The sequence below is a fragment of the Eriocheir sinensis genome, unplaced genomic scaffold, assembly GCF_024679095.1.
Source record: "Eriocheir sinensis breed Jianghai 21 unplaced genomic scaffold, ASM2467909v1 Scaffold735, whole genome shotgun sequence".
NCBI classification, from domain to species: domain Eukaryota; kingdom Metazoa; phylum Arthropoda; class Malacostraca; order Decapoda; family Varunidae; genus Eriocheir; species Eriocheir sinensis.
The window spans coordinates 190,001-217,237 of record NW_026112093.1 but is presented as its reverse complement, the minus strand read 5'-3'; the positions used below and the strand labels follow the sequence as shown (position 1 = coordinate 217,237).

The window sequence follows — 27,237 nt, the reverse complement described above, 5'->3', positions numbered from 1 at the left end:
CAATACTTTTCTCATCCCTTACCACGCACGATTTTGCTTAACCTGTATGCTAAATTACAGAAACCATTTCATCACGTCTATCGAAAACAAAGTTAAAACTATTTAATCACAATATGGTGGATCAGCGAAAAAGACCAAGACTTGCTGAATCTGTCATTTAGTCGTGTGTGTGTGTGTGTGTGTGTGTGTTGAAAGGTGCTGCAGTCACTAATGGATGAAGCAGCGGTCTCCACCAACCTTCCTTATGTGCGTGACCTTTGCCGCTTCTCCATCGTTCTCTGACTCAATATCAAATGTTCCAAAGTGATTGTTAGTGAGGAAAACTGTACACCATGTCATTATTTTCAGCTTTCATATATACAAGCTCGTTAGTGATAGTAAGAGAAAAGCAAACACCATTTACTTTTTCTCCTTATTTTCTTTCAATGGACCTCAGAGTAAAGGTCAAAGCAATTAGGGGCGGAAATCATTAAGGTAAAGTGTATCAATTGGCCACCAAGGCTTTGCTCGTGCGGTGGCGGCGCGTGGAGTTGCCAGCACCAGCCATATTGGTGTGAGCCCCCTCTCCACGCCCTGCTCTCTCTCTCTCTCTCTCTCTCTTGACTGGTCTTCCAAACTTTCAGGGAGCGGCGAAAGTAATCTAATTACTCCCGAGGTATTTTGTAGGCGAGTCAACATGCCACTGAAACTAAGGAAAAAACACGAAAAAAGGCCAGCTGAAGAAGAAAACAAACCAAGTATCAGAAGGGAAAATGAAAAGAAAACAGTAGACGGCTTGGTGGCGCACACACACACACACACACACACACACACAAACACACACAGGATAATGATGTACAATAAGAAAACTAAGAACAACGAAACAACGATCAGCACATAATATAAAGGGGCCATACGAAACTGGTAAATATATAACCCATCTTTGGATGATGAAAATAAAACAGAGACAGCTGCAGGATCATGCAGCAAACTGAGATAACCCTCTGAAAGAGGTACCACGGGAATCTTTGGAAAACACTAGGTGGGACCTTTACTTTCCTGTTTGCTGAATGTACTCCCATCTCATACGGAGTCAATGAACGATGGAGAAGTGGTAAAGGTCATTCACATCAGCAGGATTGTAGGAGACCTCTGCCTTTCCAGCTCAGTGACTTCAATTTTTGCATGTATCCTTAGCATATATTACAAACCAAATGTTTTAGTCATTCAAAGAGACAGGAAAGTGCTGAAGAACTTAGAAGTTTCTATATAAATGATCAGTATATTTCAAATCAATACAAATACCGTACAAAAACTATGGATTCACCTCCCCCCTGAAAATGGTAAATCTCAAGTAAGCAAACTAATTATGAGGTTACGTGAGGTGTATACGTATAACACCATGAACTTTAATTTCTTCCATCACTTCGATAAAACACTTGAATGTTCGGCGGGCTATTTTGGACAAAGTTTTAACTATATATATATATATATATATATATATATATATATATATATATATATATATATATATATATATATATATATATATATATATATATATATATATATATATATATATATATATATATATATATATATATATATATATATATATATATATATATATATATATATATATATATATATATATATACAGTCGTGGGACACAAGTGTTGACACAGTTTCCAAAATGTTTCGGACGCCGCTAGCGAAAGACGGGAACTATCCAACAGAGCTGCATTCGAGTTATATAAGACGTATGTGTGCCTGTGTGTGTCTGCAAGGATCAAAGAGTGTGTGTGGGTGAGAGAGAGATATTATTAAAGGATTTTTCTTACGAAATTGTGAGCATCAACTGCACGACGATTATGTTTCTTTAAAAAAATCTGTTATGAATGCTCTTGTTTCCAGTAGTGCACGATCTGTGATAAGATTTTCTGCATTCCATAAGCTAAATACTTGTTTGGCTTTGGTCGTCAGTGTGCATTCCGGAGAGAGAGAGAGAGAGAGAGAGAGAGAGAGAGAGAGAGAGAGAGAGAGAGAAAAAAAATAATAGCCTATTTTTCTTCAATGCATAATAATAACTTAGTATTCGTAAATGCAAAGTAATAGCCTAGTTTCATAAATGCAAACGAATCGCTTAGTATGGTTAAATACAAAATAATAGCTTTGTATTTCAATTCCATTCATAATAGCCAACTGTAAAAAAAAATAGTTTCCTAAATGCGCCGGCTGGCATGGTCGATGACGTCATTGCATAACATTGTCAAGCGAGAGTTAAATGGTGGTATCATTATATATTTTTAGACCATATCAGAATATTTGTGCACGTTATCAATGTTTTCTTCGTATTTTCTTAACGAGGACGTTGCAGGAATGAATACAACATTTATTCAAATGCATAATAGCGTTGTAAACAACTTTAGCTGTCCCTGACTAAATTTGAACGAAGTGTAAAGAGACATTTTCGTCCGCGAATTAAAAACTTGTTATCAGTGTGCACAACTGACAAATTCATATCTAATAAATTATGGAGAGTGTATATGTAGTGACATATCTGAACATTAGCCTCTTTCCATGCGGTGTATAGATTTTAAAGTCGGGGCCGGTGAACGAAACTCAGTGGACAGTGTGTCATCACTTGTGTCCCACGATTGTACGTGGGTAGTTTGACCTCCTGTTTTAGGAAGTAGTTTTCTGTCATAGAATAGTCACTAATTTTATAAGTATCCAACTTCAGTAAAATGTAAAACGCATTTCAAACCAACCTTTTTTTTTTTTAATAACTACATATCAAGCACCTCGGTAGTTGACTTTTTTATTGGTGAAGGTTTGCATTTCTTGAGCGCAGTAAGGATATTTCCCTTGTATTATATTTGCCCATGACAAATCTATTTAATAGCAGGGAAGAATCACGGTAAGAACTTTAAGACCGACGGTGTATAATGAGGCATTAGGCTACCCGACGCACTGACAGAGCGAGGTGACGGCATCGCTTCACCGTGGCTGGCTGGGAATCATGAGGTGAGTCACACACAGTTCGCAGAAACACATGGACAAATCAACAAGTTATGCTATTAATTAAGCACTTTACAGCATCATCTGGCAACAGACGTCAAATGCAAAATATCAGATACCAACAGAGGAGACAGGTATATATGGACGTTCTAAACTTAATTAATAGCCAACATAAATAACGAGATACCGGGCCTGGTTTCGGAAACTGTTCGGGTTGGGGTTCAGTTCCCGTTACCCACGCACTGGCTGGCTGGCGCTGCTGGCCTCGCCGATAAATAAATACGACCATTAAATCACTCGTAATAATCACCACCCCGTAAAGTAGCAAGGTATATTAGAAGCATCACCAGCACCAGGACCACCACCACAACCAGCGACACCCCCCCCCGCCATCACCACCACCCTTCACCCACAGAGCACCAAAATTATAAACTTACTTTTTGTCGTCCATCGTCTAGACGCCGCTGCCTCCTGTAGATGAGTCCCGAGTGGTGTGTGTGTGCGTGTCTTATGAACTCGTCTGATGCTTTTCGCGGCACAGAACACAATGTACACAGAGTAAAGGGAAGATGTAGGTGTTTCACGGCTCCCTTCCTTCACCTCCGCGGCGTTGAGTGTGATGCAACTTGCCAGATGTCGTATTCAGCCTCTTATGTTTGCCGATTTCCGACCCAATAACTGCCTCCTCCACCCCAATAACTGGCTTCATATATAGTTATCGTTAAAATGGTTAATCATAGGTGTTTCTTGGCGTTAGTTATGCGTCAGAAACCGGTAAATACGATGCTTTGAGTGGTCATTGGTGTGAAGAGATCAGTCCCGCCCAACGTTGCCAGATTGTCGTACTCTGTCTTTTATGTTTGCCGATTTCCGCCCCAATAACTGCCTCCTCGCCCCCAATAACTGGTTTTATATATACTTATCGTTAAAATGGTTAATTATTGGTGATTTTTGGGAATAGTTATGGGTCAGAAACCGGTATATACGAGGCTCTGAGTACGATAATCTGGCATCGTTGGTCCTGCCAGGCGCCGCTGCTCGCTGCTCCTCGTGGTACGGATGATTTTCTTTCCCTGAGTTTACTATTAAAGTATTTGTAGATTAGCTCATTTATATTTTCGTTTCATCATATTTGTTGCAGATTTTGTACAGGTTTACGCCCCTTTCAGCTTTATTATTCATCTCGACATTTCGATGTGTTGATAAGAGAAAACGGTTTACGGTCATTTCGCCCACACGTCAATTCGCCCACAAGACTTTCCTGAAATATAGCCTAATGTATTATAGTTTGTAATTGGGTTGTGGCGGCTAGGCTAGAGAGACATTCATACATGGAACAGAGGCACTGAACACACTCATCTGAGCAGCCTCCCATCTTGCCAGAAACTAATTATGGCCATGACCAGTCACAAAACATAGGTAAATGAACCACGAACTCCCAATTGTACGCGCAGAACAAGTGAGAGGTAAATGAACCACGAACTCCCAATTGTACGCGCAGAACAAGTGAGAGGTAAATGAACCACCAGTAACCTTGGGCGAAATGACTTCATAATGTTGGCGAAATGACTCCATAGTGTGGGCGAACTGAGCGGTGGGCGATATTACTCCATGGTGTGGCGAAATGGCATGTGGGCTTGAAATGACCGGATACCGAGAAAACGGAGGAGTGACAGGAAATGGATGCCTGTGCTTCCTAGTGTAGGTATAGAACAGGAATTTACATATCAATAAATTCACACTACAATCTTACTCGCGTGCTTACTATTGCTTATGGCACCACTTGGAATTAAATACACGCAAATACGTTGAATACTCAGACGTTATCGGGCATTGCATCTCTTGTATTCTTGTCTGCCTACATCATTAATTAATTAAAGCGGTTCATGTCACGTCGTAACGAATTTGATAATATTCTAGTGTTGTCCCTGCCAAAGGAAATTTTCAACTATGTTCATAATAAGTTACTTCAATAGTCTATCAACAAAAAAAATTATATAGTTATAAATTGCTCATGCGGCTACTCATCAGAGAGAGAGAGAGAGAGAGAGAGAGAGAGAGAGAGAGAGAGAGAGAGAGAGAGAGAGGTTGAAAGTGTCAGCGTAAAAACACAAAATAAATGCCAGCCACATGTCATTATTAAAATCTCACACTCTGGAAAGACGGAGAGCGAGCAGCTGGAGTGGAGGCCTCACCGATACATAAATTTTGCCCTTAAATCATTCACCTGGAAAATAATGAGGGTACACTTGTATCATCACCACCATCAGGACCACCACCAATATCACCACCCTTGCACCCATCCTCATTGAGCCCGTGTTCCTGATTATTTTCAACAGTCGAATGGGTAAGAATCACACTCATGATATTCATCGGAAGTAACTTCTATTGTACAGTCGCGATATGAAGTGATGTCGCCGTGTACGTTTATTTTCGATCACGCAAGCATCGTTATATATTTTCAAGAGTACCATTATTTTCCTGCATCTTCATCATAACTTAACTAAATATATTTTACAAGCTAGAAAAAAAATAGAAAAGAAATATTCAATGATGTCTTACGAAGACTTGTCGAAATATTTTGACACAAAGTGTTTTCGTTCACCAAGGAAAAAGTCAAACGAAGTCCAATTATCGACATATTACTCAAACAGAAAGTAAAATTATCTTTTCATGATCATTGTTGACAACACTAAATCTAACATATGCACAATATATAAGACATGCATAATTAGTCGATATCCTAAACTAGGATGGCGTAATTTATTTAATTTATACTCTCGTTTGATGAGGACGTCATCGCCCGCGCACCATACCTATTATTCAGCCCTGACTCACTCTTTGCCTTTCGTGGTCAACATAACGATAACAAAAGCTTTCCGTGGACTTCTAATGCATGATAGTGATCAAGGGAAGATGCCCACAGCCTATAACTACCGAGGATAGTCGGAGATGGAAAAATAAGAATATATAGCTTCATAATAAACGTGCTTTGTAACTCGCTCTTTGCCGCCGATCGCAAACATCATTGCCTTTCTTGGTCAACATAACGATGACAAAAGCTTCATGTAGACTTCTAATGCTTGGAGGTGATCAGTGGAACATGTCCACAGCTTATAAGTGCCATAGAATAATCGAGGAAGGTGGGGAAATAAGAATATATGGCTTTGAAATGGAGGTGGTGGTCGGGCGGGTAATCGCAGCATTGCCAAATATTAGGCTATGGTCGAGTGTTCGTGGAGGCGTCCGGAATTTTAATAGTTCAGATATGGCAATCCTACCTATGAAAGCATTCTTCATTCATCATCGTTACTGAGCAATGTTACTATATATTTCAGTGGCCATGCTTATGATAAGAAGCCATCATAGTGAATAAAAGGTGTTTAATGTGAAACCTTATTATTTGATCGTTTCTTAATCAATAAAACGCAAAGTAATGCCAGTAACTGTCCATTCCCTTCGTGTCATACTGTGCGTGTGTATTAATAACTGCAGAAGACAGTTCATGGTATGACCCAGAATATATATATATATATATATATATATATATATATATATATATATATATATATATATATATATCTATATCTATATATATATATATATATATATAAATCTGAACAACGTATAACAACTGTTTTGCAAAGATAAGCACACGAGGTGAGCTAAATCATTTCAGTACTTAAGTATTTCAGTACTGAAGACAACACATGACATTCACAGTCGCATTTTTTAAAACAAATGAATGTATAATTGTAATTCAGGTACTACTATGTTATTTTACCGTGTTTTACATCACAACGTATTATAGATTATCATTAAAAGGGAACATTATAACATAAATAATAAATACACATCACTTCCGTTACCTTCAAATGCTCCCGTACGAAACATTTTGAGAGCGGCGACATCACTTCATATCGCGACTGTACCTTCAGTCAACTGGAGTTCCAGTTTAGGTGTTAGGACCTCAGCAGGCACGAGAGGACGCTACTGAAAATAATTAATTTGCTCCAGCAGTCCGCCAAGTCGTGCCACGAAGGACAACTACAGGACGCATCCACCTGCATATGACACAAGAAGATCTGCATGAAGGGAAGAAACACACACACACACACACACACACACACACACACACACACACACACACACACACACACAGAGTAGGTCAATAAAACTTCCGGTAACTGGCATACTTTTTTTGAAGCAGAAACCCAAAACATTGAAGTTTTTTTTTCAAGGGCTTACTCATACACAGCTTTGATTTACTGAATACTGAAATCAACTTATCAATAAATAAAATATATGTAAGGGTACTTTCCTACACAAATCCATTGCTTTTCTTACCGAAGGTTTTGATTATTTAGTAAATATATAAAGTTTTATAGCGACATCGACTCTAATACTCAGGGCGTCTCCTCGTGGAACTGGGCGTCCACGAGGAGGAGGAGGAGGAGAGGAACAGCGGGAAGAGGCGGCTGGGAGATGAAGGGTGGAGGAAGAGGGTAAGCCATGCGCTAGGCGGCGGCGACTTTTCCCTTTGACCGTGTACAAAAAAAACGAGTCTCGAGCACCAAGGCGAGCGAGGCTCGTGGCTGCTGGTGAAGCCTCAGCCTCCGTCCACCTCTTCTGGTGTCTAGTGAAGCCTCGAATATGACGAGCACGAGGTCGCTAAGAGGCCGCATCACGCCCGCGACGGCGACCTGTTCCCGAGGGCTACATATACGCAGGTGTGTGAATATATATCATTTATGTGAGTAGATAAATACCTTGTTGTTCTCTATATATAATATATTATTATAGAGGTTCAAGTATTTTCAACAGGCACTTTTACTGGGAGCTGAATATAAATCTATATCCATCTTTTATTTATCATTTTCTCTGTTCAGAATCCCACTGGCTATGGAAACCAACGGCGCTGTGGGCAAGGCATCGTCCCTGTAGCTTCACTCAGGCGCCTCGCGAAGCAAAATAAAGACCCGCAACACACGGCAGCACATGCTGAGGACGCTGTTGCAGTCCAGGTCGCTCGCTGTGTTGCGGGCTGGGAGCACCCACGAGAGGAAGGAGTAAGGGAGTTTGGAAGGTTCACGGCCTGTACTGAGGGCTGAGGACCTCTGAGTGGAGGGTTCCACCATTTAGCGCCTCACCCTGGCTGTAGGACTCTCCATTAGGGCAAGAGCTTACAGGATAGTGTTGGTCTGGAGGCGAGTAAGTAGTTACGAACCGTGACATGGCTGCAGGTGCCTGAGATCAGAGTATGACAGCGGGGACTAACCTTCCGAGTTGTATTCACCTGAATATTGTAAAGGGGTCTAATTTCATCATCATTTTTGTTCTTTAAAGAACCTTTCAGGTAGATGATTATTAACCTTTTGTGTAATTCCTCGTGACCAGATGCTTACAACCAACTAATTTTGTATTTGCCTGAATAACGTTTTGTTCTCAACTCGTCCCATTTATGATTTTTTTTTCAGATGGCTACCTACTTTTACATGATTCCTGTATATTCATGTGGATAAATATTTTTCAATACCCCAACTTATATCACTGGAATTGAAAAAAATAAACACCTTGCTGGTTGGCTCACACTGCTGAACCGTAACACCCTGACTCCCACTTGAGGCTGCTGCCGCCCTTCACCGCCCCCCAACATCACCACCACTACACCTGCAGAGGCGGGGCGTGGTGCGGCAGGGCAGGGCAGGGCGGGCGGGCAGGGCGGGGAGGGGCGATAAGACAGATGAGGCTCAGCAGGCGGAGTTCACGAGACGCCCGCGTTCCTGCCCCTGGATCTGGACGGCGGAGCGGAACTGTTCAGGGTCAAGACAGGTCCGTCCCCCGTCAGAGCAGCGTCCGGAGTCCTCACTGGTAGAGCGGGAGGGCGGTGAGCGGCGGGCCTTGGCCATCTCGCGACGGCCGTTCCTCGAGGTCAGGTCAAACATGGACTGGGAGGTAGTAATCTGGACCCCATCTGTTGCTTCCTGCGTGAGAGAGAGGGCAGGCAGCGGTCAGGGGCTGGCAGGAGAGGCAGACGGCATGCCACACACACCACACCAAAGGGCTGCAACGTGTTATATACAGATCGGCTACGAGTGCTGTGCTACAGCTAAATGTCTATACACAGTAATAATAATGACGATAATAAAAACAATGATAATAATAATAATAATAATAATAATAATAATAATAATAATAATAATAATAATAATAACACCATTGATAACAACACCAGGGTACTATACATCCTTCTGTAAGCCAGTGGTGCAAATGCAGTGCAGGAGTGAAAGTGAGGGGAAGGGGGCGCTGCTGGAAGGGATGTGAGAGGAGACCGGAGAGGCGAAAAACAGGACGAGAAGGATAGAGACTGATAGGGAAGGTGTAAGCGAGAGGGAGTGAGAGGCGCTTCTCCTATACGGTGCTTCACCACAACAGGGGATTAGTAGGTAGGGCGGGAGTGTATGGGAGGGAAGGCCAAGGGTGAAACGCTTCTCAGGGGCACGGCAGCCTCGAGTTCCCTTTGGGAATTTCCGAGTTGGCTTTGGTTTTGACAGCTACTTAACCTTTGCGTCAGGTAGCGGAGAAGGTAGAGGGAGTATATGGGACAGGAGAGATTACAATGTCGGGAAGGAAGGCGGAATGGTTGGAAATTGAGTAGTAGTAGTAGTAGTAGTAATAGTAGTAGTAGTAGTAATTAATTTCATACTTGCCGGCCCTGACATCGCCTGAACCACTCCTCCCTTATTCCCTCTATTGGTCCTGAACTCGGTTGTAACGAAAAAATGATGTCGTCAATATGACATTATAAGGTTCATATTTCCTATTCACTCACAAATACATACAACTTCATCTTTTATTTCAGTTAGTTAGAGAAAAAGCCATGACTTAGATCGCGTTTGGCATAGAAAATAGTTTTGTACAACGAAACGGGAGAAAGCAATGAAAAGTGAATCCAATTTGCAGTGCAGTGGAATACAACAGAACAAAACAAATCCATAGCAACCCTACACACAACAGACTGCAGCATGCTCTCACTTTCCCGCAACCGTAGAGAACACTTCCGTCCACCTGAACTCGACACACCACAGCATGATAGTCACATCCAAGGTAAAGAGAAGGGGTATTACTCTTTTTGCCTTGGTCACACCCAGACCCACACTCCGCAGTACAAGGGCCGCCCACTACCCCTAGATATACACTACACACCACCTACATCCCTTAAGACAACACGACTGAATACGCAACCATAATCACAGCTTCCAAAACAACAGCTCTCCATTATACTTTTGAGGCAACACAACACGTCTAAAAACACAGCTACAACCAAACTCCCCAACACAAGACCCCTATTAATATCTTATCGCACATTTTCAAACACTTAATACTCGTGTCCTCAAAGTTACCCCGAATCAAGATTTATATGCGTGCAGGTTACGGCCCGTGTTAGCCTCCTAGAGTGCATTATACGTTCTTGCACAGGTTCTCGCGGGAGGGTTATCCAAACTTTGCCGCCGTTGGGAAAAAAACAAACTCAATATCGTAAGTTTCCATTACTCGTAAACTTATTCACACTCGAACAACTCGGGATGCATTGTAACTCACGAAGGTTGTGTGTGTGTGTGTGTGTGTGTGTGTGTGTGTGTGTGTGTGTGTGTGTGTATATATATATATATATATATATATATATATATATATATATATATATATATATATAGGCATATATATATATATATATACATATATATATATATATATATATATATATATATATATATATATGCATATATATGTATGTGTGGATGTATGTGTGAATTCTCTTAATGATAACATGCAAGATGAGAAGCATTAAAAAATAAATAAACTATTCAATGGCACACACGCTTTAATCTGTGTGAGTGCAGGCATTCCCCGATGACAATGGCTCTCTGCCTGTGTTAATAAATTGAAAAGCAAATAACTTCGGGAAGTCACATATCATCAGTTACATGGTGCGGTTCATTAAATTTTCAATTTACTGGAAAGTACGTAGGAAAACGGCGAAACGCATATAGTACTCCTGAATTCTAGGAAATACCCTCGCTGAGATCAAATGAGTAGTGGATTGAAATTCCAAGCGGAATTAAATATCATATTGTTAAAGAGCTGAACGCAAATATTCAGAAAGAGAACAGTACGGTACGCTGCCTTCATGACTGATCAGAGTACCGAATAGCAAATGCCATAGTGTTGATTTACATTTGATTTACACTTATTTTGCTCACAAAGTCTGCAGACACGGGTAAAGCGTCGGGGCCATTACCATGCTCCAATAAACCACATGAATAACAATTAATCTGGGCATGAAATGGTGATCGATAATGATTGATGATGATGATGATGGTGATGATGATATGATAGCAAGGCTCACAATTATGTTAACGATGATCACTAAGATTGTGATCCTAAGGATGATTACGTAAATTATGATAATAGTGATAATGATGATGATATTGTTGTTAAGGATTTACTCCCTCCTAAAAGGTGGGAGCACGGGCATTTGACAAAGGCGGCCAGTAGCAGGGTGCCGACAGACTCATTCTATCGGTTGGTGTCAGCTAAGCCGACCAAGTCGGTCTGTCGACGAGGACTGACGTGTCTCTAAAGATGATGACAGTGATTGTGAGGATGATGAAAAGTGTAGTAACACTTAGTATCAGTAATACTGACCATACTGACAATGATTATAATGGTAATGACGATAGGGGCGATAATGATGAAGTGGCAATATCAATCATTTTAATTTTGATCATAATGATAAAACAGATTGTAATAATGATAACGATATTGATAATGATGACGGCGATGAAGATGACGATGGTAACAACGATAAAAGTGATTTTAGTATAAGTAGCAGCAGTAGTAGTAGCTGTAGTAGCAGTAGTTGTAGTAGTAGTAGTAACAACAGCAGCAGTATAAGCAGCAAAGGCAGGAAAAAATCTCTCTCTCTCTCTCTCTCTCTCTCTCTCTCTCTCTCTCTCTCTCTCTCTCTCTCTCTCTCTCTCTCTCTCTCCCCCTATCCATCATCACTTGTTTTCCACTTCGTTTTAATCTGCAGCTTGATTATGCTTGATGGTAATGGAGGAAATAACTCACGCGGGTGGTGGCGGTGGTTGTGGTGTTATTGATGATGGTGGTGGTGGTGGTGGTGGTGGTAGTGGTGGTGGTGGTGATGGAGGTGGCGGTGGTGAAAGTGAAAGTTGTAGTTGTGATGAATGATAATAGAGAAAGTTAAGGTTAATTAACTGATTAATTAATAGTGTCTGTGTGTGTGTGTGTGTGTGTGTGTGTGTGTGTGTGTCGCTCGAAATTCATCGGCAGCGGCTTTGTTCCTTTCTCTTCCAGTTATCCTCACCGCTCCTCTCATCCTCCTTTATTCCTCTTTATGGCTCCTGCTTGCTAACTCACGCTGCTGCAGTCCACGTATGCTATAATTTTACTAATCTCTCCTTGACACACTTTCTTGCTGTCGCATCCCTTAATTCACGTGACACCGGCGATGTGAGAGGAAGCTCCCATGAGAGAAATGAATTATTAAACAAAAGCTACAATGGACAAACACCCTGTATTACATATGTTTCTAGAGCATGTTCTCCTCCGACATACATTCCCCCTACACTGCAAAAGGCGTAACACACAAGCCCGAATGGGAGGAAAACATTCTTTGGGCGAAATGCACCTCAACAGAACCCACTAAGGAGAAAAACAAGCCCACCAAACACAAGCCTACGAGCCGCATGATCTGGAGGCACAAGTCCATGAAACACAAGCCTACGACACAAGCATGTTCAAAAGACTTTATTCCAGGAAGCACAAGCCCACGAGATATTATAAGTCAAGGAGACAATGGTTCAACAAATATAAGCTCATAAAATATAGACTTACGACATATTAGCCCACAACAAATTAGCTCACGAGACATTATCCCACGAGGCATTAGCCCACGAGACACATGCCCATGAGACTTAATACCCAAAACAAATACGAACAAAATATATATATATATATATATATATATATATATATATATATATATATATATATATATATATATACTTTGCACTTAAGTGACGATTATGTGCCCATACCATGCTCTATCCGTCACTCCCTCTGCCATAGCCTTCCCTTTTCAACACCCACGGCTCGGAGTTAAAAAAAAATATAATCATGCTCCCCACCAGTATCATCAGCATTACCGAAAACACCAAAAACAATAACATCACCGTCACTATCATCCCTGTTACCTTTACCACAACCACCACCAACAACAACATCACACCTTGCTTCAGGTCCCGAGAATCTTATGAATAAAATTTGTGTTGGGTTCCTAGTCAAACCAGGGAAGAGTGGGTCGGAAGGCAAAGTGGCTGGAACGAAAAAGATAGAGAGTAGTACGTATGTATGTATGTGTGAATGTATGTATGTACATAGGGATGGGTGAATTTTAAGCTGGTCTGGAAGCTAAGGTGCGTTTTTATCAAAGTAAACTGTGTTTTTACACAAATATTATTTATATTTATCTAATGATTCTCTCTCTCTCTCTCTCTCTCTCTCTCTCTCTCTCTCTCTCTCTCTCTCTCTCTCTCTCTCTCTCTCTCTCTCTCTCTCTCTCTCTCTCTCTCTCTCTCTCTCTCTCTCTCTCTCTCTCTCTCTCTCTCTCTCTCTCTCTCTCTCTCTCTCTCTCTCTCTCTCTCTCTCTCTCTATCTCTATATATATCTCTCTATATATATATATATATATATATATATATATATATATATATATATATATATATATATATATATATATATATATATATATATATATATATATATATATATATATATATATATATATATATATATATATATATATATATATCATCATCATCAACATCATCAATTTGTTTAATGTCCGTTTTCACTCTTCCTGAGCGGTTGGACGCTTTATGGCTCTCCTCCATTCTACTCTGGCTTCTGCCTGATGTTCATCCAATCCCATCAATGCCACGTCTTCTTTTATACACCTTCTCCACGTTTTCCTTGGTCTACCAACTGGTCTCCTTCCTTCTACCTCCAATGTCTCAACAACTCCCAGCACTGTATCCTCACCTGTTCTCTTTACCTGTCCAAAACATCGGAGTCTTTCCCTTCTGAGCACTGTGTCCAGGTCCTCTACTCCACATCTGTTAGCTATACATCTGCACTGGACACCCTATCTTGCCACCTGATCCTCGCTGTATACCTCAGCATTCTGAGATCACTTGCTCTCAATACCTCCATCAATTTTCTAGTTAGAGCCCATGTTTCTGCTCCATACAACATCACTGATCTAATACTTGCTTGGTACACCCCAGCTCTGATCTTTAGAGGGATGCTATGATTCACAAGCAGACTAGCCACCTCCCTCCACTTAACCACGCTGCCGCCACTCTCGCTCTCACTATCCTCTCCACTCCTGCCTCACAGTCCAGGACACCTCCCAAATAACAGAAATGTTCTACCTCATCCAGCTTTCCTCCACTCACCTCTAGTTCATCCCTCTCAGCTTCTTGACCTTGCTGTCTCCTTTCTTAAGCTGGGCATATACAATTCTGCGCTCCTTTTACATTTTTGAGGCCAGAGCATCTAAGGTGGCACTATTGCCTGCAACATGTGCACAAGACAGAATTTACACCTACTCCCTCCCCACAGCATCCACATGGATGTTTTCCTGATTTAATCTTTTCTCTTGCTTCTTTTCCAGTCACCATGTACTTTGTTTTTTCCATATCAATTTTCAAACCTCTCTCCTCCATTCCTTCCTTTTGTTTCATTTTTCTGCTGTCTCTGTATTTACTACAAGTTATCTGCATACAGTAGCTCCCATGGTGCCACTCCTCTTGCTTCCTTTGTTGCCTCCTCCATTACTGTTATAAACAGGAGCGGGCTAAGGCAGATCCTGGTGAACCCCACTCCAATTTCGAACTCATCTAATTTACGTATATATATATATATATATATATATATATATATATATATATATATATATATATATATATATATATATATATATATATATATATATATATATATATATATATATATCCTTAGGGGAGGCGGTGGCTGAGTCAACAGAGTGACGGCACCGCGTTCAGGAGGACGCGAGTTCAATCCTCGCCCGGTGCCACGAAGCTGGGATTTTTCAGCCGCCGCCGAGTGGCTTAAAACTACCCACATGCTGTCCAGAAGACCACCTATCAACCCGGACTCTAGATTCTGGGACTAAAGATGAGCTCCGGGAGGGCAGCATGAGCCAATGCAAGATGGCGCCACTATAAACACTCGCCCGCGCCAGAACGGGCTGGGCCGACCATCAGACCCCACCGGGAAGAAGCCTTGGGCCGACCATCAGGCCCCACCGGGAAGAAGCCTACCGGTGCAATAGGCCGCGATGTAAAAAAAAAAAAAAAAAAAAAATGTATTCATTCTCGATTCTGTACCTTCATATAGTCCAATCACCGATTCAGCCAATCTTTCTAGTTCTCTTTGCCTTCTCAATGCCCATCTTATAATTTCCCTTGGAACTCTGTCAAATGCTTTCTCTAGATCTACAAAAACACGATACAATTTCCGCCTCTTCTCCTTAAACCTTTCCTGAAGCCGTCTCACAGTATATATTGCTTCAGTTGTTGATCTCCCGGGGCAAAAGCCAAACTGACATTTATCAATTCTTATTATCCTTCTCAGCCTCTTCTCCAGGACTTTTTCATATACCTTCATGCCATGCTCCAGTAACCTTATCCCCCTATAGTTACCACATTTCAAAGCATCTCCATTCCCTTTAAAAATGGGTATAGTGTAGCTTCCTTTCCAGTCTTCTGGTATCTCTCCCTTTTTCAAGACATCGTTTAACACTCTTGTCAATTCCACCAGTCCTTCCTTTCCTGCTGCTTTTATTAAATCTAGTGTTAGCCCTGTAGGTCCTGCTGCTCTACCATTTTTCATTTCCTCTTCCGTAACTTTTCTTGTGAGCCTTTTACTTTTTCAGTTTCATTTATTATACATTCATTTTTCTCATTTAACAGTTCACTGAAATATTTACTCTATCTTTCCACTATCTTTTCTTTTTCCACCATGATGTTTCCTCCTTCATCTTTTACAAACTTTGCCCCAACTACATCTGCTCTCTCTCTTTTTATTTGGTTCGCAGTTTTAAACATCTAATTTTTTTTTTTTAATTTCTCCCTTCTCTCTCCCTCACCCACTCTTCTGTTGCTTTCTTCTTTGCCTTCGCTACCTCTTTTCTTGCCTTTTTCTTCTTTTCTTTAAACACCTCTCTATCTTCCCCTCCTTTGTCTTCTGCCATTTCTTGTATGCCTCCTTCGTTTCCTTGATGGCCTGCTGCACTATTCCATTCCACCACCATGTCTCTCTTTCCGTTCTTCTACTTCCTTTTGTTTCACCACACACTTTTCTCCCTGCTTTCATGATATTTTCTTTCAATTGTTCCCATCCTCCATTATTTTCCTCATTTTCCCTTTTCACTCTTTGTTCAAACTCTCTTCTGATTTCCTCCTCCCTCAGGTTCCACACTTTCGTTTTCTTTCTTCTTTATTTTTCATATTTTTCTTCCCTACCTTCGTGGCTATGTCAGCACACAGAAGTCTATGTTGTGGCAGGCACGCTTCCCCCAGGATCACCTTCACGTCTTTTATCCAAAAAATCTTCATCCTTTCTGTACACTATATAGTCTACTTGCGTTTCCACTCCTCCACTTTTATACGTTATCATCTTTTCTCTTTCTTGAACATAGTGTTTGCCACAACCAGTTCCCTGCCCTGACAAAACTCCAGTATTTTCTCCCCTTCGCTGTTTCTCTCTCCGAAACCGTACACACCCATTACTTCCTCAAATCCATCTCTACTTTTCCCTATATGACCATTCAAATCTCTTCCAATGAACACCTTCTCATTTCTTAGACCTGCCATCTCGTCATCCAGCACTCCCCAAAACTCCTCCTTCTCCTCGTCTGTCCTCCCCACCTGAGGGGCATACACAGAGAACACATTGAATAGTTTCCCTTCTATTACTATTCTTATTAGCATTATCCTTGATGTTATCCTCCTCACTTCTATTACATCCTCTATAAACTCCCCTCTCACCATCATCCCCACCCCTCCGACTCTCCCCCTCCACCACTCTCCCCTTTCCACCACAACTTGTACTTTTCTTCCCCACTTTCTATCATTCTGCTTCCTTCCCCCTTAAACTGCACTTCCTGCACACAACAAATGTCAACTTTTCTCCTTCCTAGCATCTCCACCACCTCCCTGCTTCTTCCTCCCATCGTTCCCACATTCACCGTCCCCAATCTAAAACTAAGTACGGAGATTCTTCGCACACCCTGCCCATTGAAGGGCTGCCGGGTACTGGGGGCCATATTCTGAAGTCGAGCCATATGCAGAGTTAGGCGCAAGATTTTCCGGGTGCATGCCCTTGCTAACCCAACCACCTATATTAAGTGGTGGCCCTAGCCTTTGCCTGAACGAAAAAGGCAAACCCTACAAGGCAGCAGGGAGCTATGAGGTGTACCACCCGCTATTTCACCCACAGCTGGGACTGGATGGCCATTGACTCTGATAAACATGAGTTCATCTGTCCTTTGAATGGTCTTGTTTTTTAATCCACCTGGGGGTCCAGCACACCCTCCTCACTGGTCCAAAACAAAACCAGTGGGGTTGCCGGTTTAGTCGCCGACTACCCGATCATGCGGCTGATTGTACTGGGTTACATTTTACCAGTAACAGAGCACTACCTTAAATCCCCTGACCATATATATATATATATATATATATATATATATATATATATATATATATATATATATATATATATAGATATATCTATATATATATATATATATATATATATATAATTATATAGTTATTTCTCTCTCTCTCTCTCTCTCTCTCTCTCTCTCTCTATATATATATATATATATATATATATATATATATATATATATATATATATATATATATATATATATATCTTCTTCCCCGCACAGTTGCTATCCATATACAGGGGCCTTGTCCGCCCTCGTATGGAGTTTGCATCTCACGTGTGGGGGGGGCTCCACTCACACAGCTCTTCTGGACAGAGCGACAGAGCGGAGTCTAAGGCTCTTCGTCTCATCAGCTCTCCTTCTCTTACTGATAGTCTTCCACCTCTTAAATTACGTCGTGATGTTGCCTCCCTTCCTATATTTTATCGATATTTTCACGCTGACTGCTCTTCTGAACTTGCTAACTGCATGCCTCCCCCGCTCCCGCGGCCCCGCTGCACACGACTTTCTATTCATTCTCATCCCTATACTGTCCAAACCCGTTATGCAAGAGTTAACCAGCATCTTCACTCTTTCATCCCTCACGCTGGTAAACTCTGGAACAATCTTCCTTCATCTGTATTTCCTCCTGCCTACGGCTTGAACTCTTTCAAGAGGAGGGCATCAGGACACCTCTCCTCCCGAAATTGAGCTCTCTTTTTGACCACTCCTCTGTACTCTATTCAGGAGCAGTACGTAGTGTTTTTTTTTCTTTAATATTTTTTTTTACGCCGCTGTACTGTCTACTTTGCTGTGTGTGTATATATATATATATATATATATATATATATATATATATATATATATATATATATATATATATATATATATATATATATATACACACTTTCATACCCACAAAGAGTGTGTAAACAATATTCTTATAACTTTAACTGAACTTCACAATCTAACATGCTTTTTAATATATGTAAAACTGGCGTTGCCCCATCTCTCTTTGATCTCCGCAGGAACATTTGCAAATGTAAGTGTGTGTGTGTGTGTGTGTGTGTGTGCGCGCGCGCGCGCGGCGCGTTCGTGCGTGCGCGCGTGCGTGCGCGCGAGCGATCGCGCGTACGTTCGCGCGCACGTATGTTTGTATACTCCTAAGTGTTAAAATCCATCATTTAATACAGAGATAAATAAGTAGTTAGGAGGTCGGCAAATGATTAATCTCTCGGCCAGCACCCAAACATGACTACTCCATGCACTTAATGTATGTGTGTCCGCGTCTTTTTATTCATGTGTGCATGCAGAGAGATTCATCCTTCTCACGTTTCCTGCCTTACGTTGGACGCTCTCCCCTTCATCTTTTCCAAGCTCTTTAGCGTGCATTCCCTCCCCTCTCCACGCTCACCCACTCACCTTCTCCCTCTTCCCCCTTCCTTCTAGTGGCACTATGCACCCAGTGACCTTACCCTTCCCTCTCCTTAGTCCCCACGTTTAGCAACCTTATTCTCTTAGCACTATATTGATACCTTCCACCTTTAGACATCTTTAATTCATCAACGTTCTTCCTTCCTCTTACCAGTGCATACCCAAAAGCTAGTCTCTCCTTCTTGCATTATGAGTCAGTCAACCTTCTCTCCGTTAACCTTCTCTCGATATTGCTTAGTATCTTCTCCCTTCGCACATCCGACAACTTAATTTCTTCTCACTACTCTTAACTTCGCATCCCTCAAGCTTATGCGCTCCCCAACTTTATACTTTGTACTCTTTAAGATTATCCTTTTATCATCCCATACTGCATCCCCTTACTATCAGCAGCTTCAAAACATAGAAATTTCCTGTTGAAAGGCTTAGCAACCATCCGCCGGCTCCAGGCCCCAGCATTCCTGCCATGGTGTATTATGGAAGGGAAGGTAGGTAACGGAGCACTGGAGTAGAGGCGGAAGAGAAATTGAGGGAATTCGAAATGGACAGAAATGAAGGTAATTAATGGTGCCAGCAGTATACACGTCGGCCATCGCATCCACTTAACGGTCCCCTTTCCCCTCTATCCACTTCCTCGTTTCCATTCAGCTCTCCTTTCATAGCTTGTCCCTTCTCGCCCTCTCTCGCTTCCCTCCAGTCATCCTTCCTATCCTCGTCCTTTCGTATACTCTCCTTCCTTTTCCTTTCCTTTGTTCTCCATCTCACCATCCACTTTTACTAACCACTTTCTCGCTTCCAGTCATCCTTCCTATCCTCGTCCTTTCGTATACTCTCCCTCCTTTTCCTTTCCTTTGTTCTCCCTCTCACCATCCACTTTCACTAACCACTTTCTCGCTTCCCTCCAGTCATCCTTCCTATCCTCGTCCTTTCGTATACTCTCCTTCCTTTTCCTTTCCTTTGTTCTCCCTCTCACCATCCACTTTCACTAACCACTTTCTCGATTCCCTCCAGTCATCCTTCCTATCCTCGTCCTTTCGTATACTCTCCTTCTTTTTCGTTTCCTTTGTTCTCCCTCTCACCATCCACTTTCACTAACCACTTTCTCGATTCCCTCCAGTCATCCTTCCTATCCTCGTCCTTTCGTATACTCTCCTTCCTTTTCCTTTCCTTTGTTCTCCCTCTCACCATCCACTTTCACTAACCACTCTCTCGCTTCCCTCCAGTCATCCTTCCTATCCTCGTCCTTTCGTATACTCTCCCTCCTTTTCCTTTCCTTTGTTCTCCCTCTCACCATCTACTTTCACTAACCACTTTCTCGATTCCCTCCAGTCATCCTTCCTATCCTCGTCCTTTCGTATACTCTCCCTCCTTTTCCTTTCCTTTGTTCTCCCTCTCACCATCTACTTTCACTAACCACTTTCTCGCTTCCCTTCAGTCATCCTTCCTATCCTCGTCCTTTCGTATACTCTCCCTCCTTTTCCTTTCCTTTGTTCTCCCTCTCACCATCTACTTTCACTGACCACTTTCTCGATTCCCTCCAGTCATCCTTCCTATCCTCGTCCTTTCGTATACTCTCCTTCTTTTTCGTTTCCTTTGTTCTCCCTCTCACCATCCACTTTCACTAACCACTTTCTAGCTTCCCTCCAGTCATCCTTCCTATCCTCGTCCTTTCGTATACTCTCCCTCCTTTTCGTTTCCTTTGTTCTCCCTCTCACCATCAACTTTCACTAACCACTTTCTCGATTCCCTCCAGTCATCCTTCCTATCCTCGTCCTTTCGTATACTCTCCCTCCTTTTCGTTTCCTTTGTTCTCCCTCTCACCATCCACTTTCACTAACCACTTTCTCGATTCCCTCCAGTCATCCTTCCTATCCTCGTCCTTTCGTATACTCTCCTTCCTTTTCGTTTCCATTGTTCTCCCTCTCACCATCCACTTTCAATAACCACTTTCTCGCTTCCCTCCAGTCATCCTTCCTATCCTCGTCCTTTCGTATACTCTCCTTCCTTTTCGTTTCCTTTGTTCTCCCTCTCACCATCCACTTTCACTAACCATTTCCTTGTTTCCCTTCAGCATTTCTTTCATAACTCGTCCCCTCTTTCCTTCCCTCACTTACCACCAGTCCTTATTACTAACTTTTCCTCTCCTATACTCTCCTTTCTCTTCCCCCAGCTCTCCTTCCTTTTCTTGCTCTTTTTCCTATATACCGTCCTTTGTTTTCGTTCAACCTTTCTCCGTTTCCTTATCATTTGCTCTACTCTTATTTGTCCTTATTACTAACCTTCCCTCTCCTATACCCTCCTTCCTCTTCCCCCAGCTCTCCTTCCTTTTCTTGCTCTTTTTCCTATATACCGTCCTTTGTTTTCGTTCAACCTTTCTCCGTTTCCTTATCATCTGCTCTTATTTTTTCTTGTTCTGCTCTCCTGCCTCTCCTTGTTACACTTTTCTCCCACCCTCATTTCCCTGTAGCCCTCCTTCCTTTACTCATCTTCTCTTATATACAATCCCTCATTCTCTGCCGCCCTCCTTGCTGATTTACTCCACTCCTCTCATTCTTTGCTTCTCTCCCCTTTCTCTCTCTGGCAGGGTTGTCAAATTATCGTACTCAGAACATCGCATTTATTAGTTCCAGGGCCCAAAACTTTCCTACCCACACAGATAACGAAATTCCAGTTAAAGTTCTCGTTAAAAGCATTACTTATTGGCGTTTGTTTGCGATAGCTGTGACTCAAACCGGAAAATACGATGTGCTGAGTGCCTGAAAACGATAATTTGGTAACCCTGCTCTCAGGTTTCTATATGCATGAGGATTGTTTCGCCTACATCGTTACATTTTTTTCTTTACATCCCCTGCAATTGATGTCACTATTGAATTATTTAAATCTGATTGCATCGTGACTACTTATAAGGAAATAGTACAAATATATTTTTTTGAATATACACTTATCACAAAAACATAAATGAAATACCGGATCTATTTTACTGCACTTCAGCATTGGTTTTGTATTTATTCTATTTGTCTCTTACTTTGGTGAAATGTTTTGCTGCTTAAGAAGTTCGGTTTCCTAAATACATGTTAATGGTAATAAATATTCTGGGTGACTGCAATGCCTTATAACGTTTGATCCCCTGTTATTTTTTTATTATAGGAAATTAAGTAAACTATTATCTAAGCTCACCCGGTCAAAGGTGATGCTTACAAACACGAGACAATGACTGTAAGACGTTTGTGCTAAATTTAAGCTGCACAGACGATGGATGAATATGATAAATTTAAACGGCAAACATAACTAAAAAAAAGATCAATAAAAACATCAAAGAACGCTCCAGCAGCGTCATGTGAGGGAAGTGCGTCACGCGGCAACACAGCACAACACTACCACAACACACAAGGCCAACACTACAAACACAAAGAAATTCTACAAGCGTGAAAGTTTAGAATCACTAAGGAGCGACACAGTGATCACCACAACTGACAGACGGCCAGCGGAACACAAGCAACACAAGATGATTCAGCAACAACAACAACAACAACAACAACACAGTATGTACAAGTAGAGCCTCGACAAGGATGCTGTTTTCCGTTTTTTGTTCGTCCGAGGGCCACAAACATTATATTCTCTATTTCACACAGTAAATGTGACCGGCCTTTTCTCCAAAGTTTCCAGGTTTTTTTTTTATATTTAGGCTGAGTTATATTTAACGGTTGCACTGCTTTAGAATAAACTGTGTTACGTTCCTTTACTATTAGAATAGGGTACCGTTAGATAAATTAAATAACTGAAATTCAGTGAGTTTATGCTGAAATCAGTTATTCGCAAGGATCTTGTTATTATTATTATTTTTTCCATTTATAGGAAGAACGCTAATTGCTCACTTTTACTTTAGTGTGTCATCGTCATTGATATGCGCGGGGGCAACACAGGTGAAACACACGGCAGCAACACATTCATACACCGGATTTAAGGCGCTGGCTTCTCGAGTAGGCTTTCCCTGGTGGCACTACAGGAAAACACTCCCAACAAGATGGAATGTCATGTAGGAGGAAGTTTTGTAGTATTCCGTTTCATTACACAACCCCAGGTGCATTTTAATTTTTCGGTGTCTGTCACATGACTTTATAGGAGATGGCATTCTTGAACAACAACCTCATTTCACTTTAGTTTAGCACACCTTATTTGGTATATCTTCGTTCAAGCTAGGTAATAGTTCTGCCAAGGTTTATTTTTGATATGACCTTCCCGCTGTGTCAGTGGCTCATAAATAGAAAATAAGTCGCGGAGTTAAAGATAAACTGAGATCAGATACCTTACCCACCTTGCACGTGCTGAGAAAGATCACAAAAATATATGGCCATGAAATCGACTAGGGACCTTTGTGAACCTCCCCGGAGACTGGGAGTGTCACTTTAAACATGATCAGTAAAGGTTACATCACCCACTACTGATCTATAGTCCTCCAAGTATGTCGAGGCCGGTCTGGCGTAGGCTCCCGCGGGTCCTTTCCTCCCCTCTGCTCTGCCACACAGTCCCAACACCTATCTCTTCCTCTCATATGTAAGCTATAGGTAACACATGAGAGGAAAAAATAAGTGTTGGGACTATGCAGACAGAAATGGAGAAATGACGAGAATAAAAAACAAACGGGACTCGACAATTTGGTTTTACTATAGCTACTTAAAGGCCTCCGCTATCAAAACATACTCCCCTCAGACGGACACTGATGCTTTACCTAACCAGAGATGGACACGGCGCCTACTAATGATCTCATCACTGCCAGACCTCGTTTCAGTGCCTTTAATTTCACTCTCTCACTCATCCTCCTAAGCACCCCACTTCCGATAAACGAGGCAGTCCATGATCTTTTGAGCTGCCTAATATCCTTCACGTTTACGCACCCACAACCCCACTATTGGAACTCTAAGGTCGTCTCCACCGGAAAAAAGTAGCAACGGTTGGGGAAGAGACTGTTTTTTCTATGCTGAACTGAAATGGAATGAATCGGTCACGTTTACAGTATCAAGAGAAAAGGAACACGTAACACCCTCCTGCGTAATTGAAACGGAAACTAGCGTCCAGTACACACACCCTCGGGAATGTTTTGACCGGGGAAGAGGCACCAGAGAGAAGACGGGACAGGTCCACAATCACAAGTACACAACACACACTCACTCAACTCTGCGGGCAAGACGACTCTGGTGAGAACGGCAGTATGTGAGCAGGGACACCACATGAGGCAAGACAAAGGGGACAGAAACACACACACACACACACACACACACACACACACACACACACACACACACACACTGCTTCATTGGCGTCTCAGTTACAAAATTTATACACCAAAAGGACACTATTTACAGAGAGAGAGAGAGAGAGAGAGAGAGAGAGAGAGAGAGAGAGAGAGAGAGAGAGAGAGAGAGAGAGAGAGAGAGAGAGAGAGAGAGAGAGAGAGAGCGAGAGAGAGAGAGAGAGAGAGAGAGAGAGAGAGAGAGAGAGAGAAAATAACAGAGATGTCACAACAAACATATATGGTCCACACTAGGTTGTCTGTCCTTAAACCTATGTGAAATGTCACCAAACGACCACCAAAATTTAAAATCTATTAAGGTGGAAGAAGTGGCGATCAAGTTTGTTTTTAAATGAATCACTCGGGAGCCAATACAATCATGATGGTACCACAGCGTTGTCGCAAAAGAATAATTTGGTGCAGTCTGAATCTATTTGTATACACTGAAGTTTGATACCACTACGTCTCGTTCGTGATATGTCATCGAATTTAAAAATCTTTGATTCACACACTTCCAAAAAAGCCATCAAGTATTTTAAAACATTCGATTCTTTTCTCTACGTGATGGTAACTTTCTCGTCGTGTTTGTCGTTCAGGGAAGTTATTATATTGGTTGCATCACGCGAAACACTTATCAATATGTGAATATCGTTAGCATGTCAGTTTGAGTCATAATGAGGTCAGACTAATCTAATGTATAATTTCTGATGAGAAGTTTCTGTTAATTAAACCCAAAATTCTCTTCGCTATACTCGCTGCCTTAATGCATTGCTATTATAGTACATCTTAAAATGTGACGAGATTAATCTAACGTTAGTGGTATGTAAGATACTTGCGAACAAATTTTGAGATAAAATTACGGTTTATTTATGTAGTCATTTGCCAATCAGAGATTAACAACATGGATTTCGAAACAAAAGGTCCTCAATGCTAAGGCCTCTCTTAGTTTAGGGCGAATCAAATCACTGCACGTGATTTGCGTTATGAAAAGACGTTTAATGAAGTTTCACACTATAATAGTACACAATCAAACAGCTAGGTATTGAGAGTAATGTACACCACAGGATTGAGCAACACACTGCCGAAGGTGGTTATTGAATGGAGCTGGCAGTATGAGTGGTGTCCATCAGAACTTTGTCTTTTGACCTCTGCTGTTCATAATAAAATGCAGTACTGACATCGATGAATAATCTGCGGTGTAAAACTTAAAAGGATATATTGCGTAAAGATCTGGTATTATAATGAGTGTGCACCACTTGGTATTTCTGTCCTTTTATCAAATTATGACGTTACTCATATGCCAATGAACAGGAACTATGGCATTCCGCAATAACATTTTGAATATGGAAGTGAGAGGACTGAATACCCTGCCTTGTTTTGTTATGTTTCTTGAAGTAAGATTTGAAGTATCTGGTCCTCGACTTACATCACTTATAAGTAATCGTAGCTCATTCAATTTATAAGTTGCGTATACTGTGAACGATACCTCTAGTGGTGACATTGTCCTCGTTGATGTTTGGAATACCGGGTAAAATGATAATCGTTCATAATGAGTTGGTTTTCTGTTACTAAGTTACCAGTGCTTTTAATTAAGGACCAAAAACACTTCTTCAATCCTTTTTAGTTGATAACGTATTTAAAGAAAGAATGAGAGAGAGAAGAGAGAGAGACAAAAATAATATAAGCAAGTTGTTAAAAATTGAGCACAGACACAGAAATTTATAAAACGACAATAGGATATGAACAAGGATACACCGAGAAACAGGCAGCAGACACACACATAAAACTATGATATAAAATAAATTCAGACAAAATGAGACAAGCAGAGACGAACAACGGCACGCTAGTATGAACATATACACTAATAACACACGAAGGGTAAATATACTGCAGGAGGAAGCCCATTCGAATTTACTTGTCGCATAAGCTCCTCCTAATGTTCCGTTCTATGAGTTGTTGGGAATATTGCTGTTAAGACCTTTCCCCATACTACGGATTCATGCGATTGGTGGCCGACAATGAATAAGATTGGCCTTCGTTGATTGCGCGAGCAGTAGAGGAGGCGGAGCTTATACAACAAGCTGAACAGACAAGGCTAGACTAATTTTGGACTAAGTGCTGACGAGAGAGAGAGAGATGAAGAAGAGAGAGAGAGAGAGAGAGAGAGAGAGAGAGAGAGAGAGAGAGGAGAGAGAGAGAGAGAGAGAGAGAGAGAGAGAGAGAGAGAGAGAGAGAGAGAGAGAGAGAGAGATTATGTGCATGGGGTAAGATGCATACACACACACACACACACACACACACACACACACACACACACACCGAGACAGTATCTGCAGAAACGTAGGCAGCGGGTCACCACGGCCGGGTCCCCACCATCGCTACCACCACCACCAAGACCACCACCACCACCACCACCACCCCGCCGCTTCTGTACCACCTCCGTCGCCCCCACATCCCGTTCACGCCCCTCACTTTGCCTCGTTTGCTCGCCAGGGGGCCGTTCCTCTCCCTCCTTGGGGTGCGGGAGTGAGGGGGAGTGGGGGGTGGCGCTTGTGATGTCGTGGGGTGACTAGCGAGGGGTGACGATGGGGGTGAGAAGACGGTGTCGGGCACAGCGGGAATGGAAATTATACTGAGTGTTACGGTGGTTTATTTGACCATGTGACGCGGGTAGAGACATTGTTACATTGCTTAG

General features: G+C 41.8%; 1 protein-coding gene across 1 annotated transcript in view; it reads right to left on the bottom strand.

The window, feature by feature from the left end:
- Positions 1-8,702: 8,702 nt before the first annotated feature.
- LOC126994168 (phosrestin-2-like) overlaps positions 8,703-27,237 on the bottom strand; it is a 92,420-nt gene continuing 73,885 nt past the window's right edge. Inside the window, exon 5 of the mRNA XM_050853418.1 lies at positions 8,703-8,984. Coding sequence (XP_050709375.1) covers positions 8,751-8,984 — 234 coding nt within the window. The 3' untranslated portion in view covers positions 8,703-8,750. The remainder of the gene's footprint in view (positions 8,985-27,237) is intronic.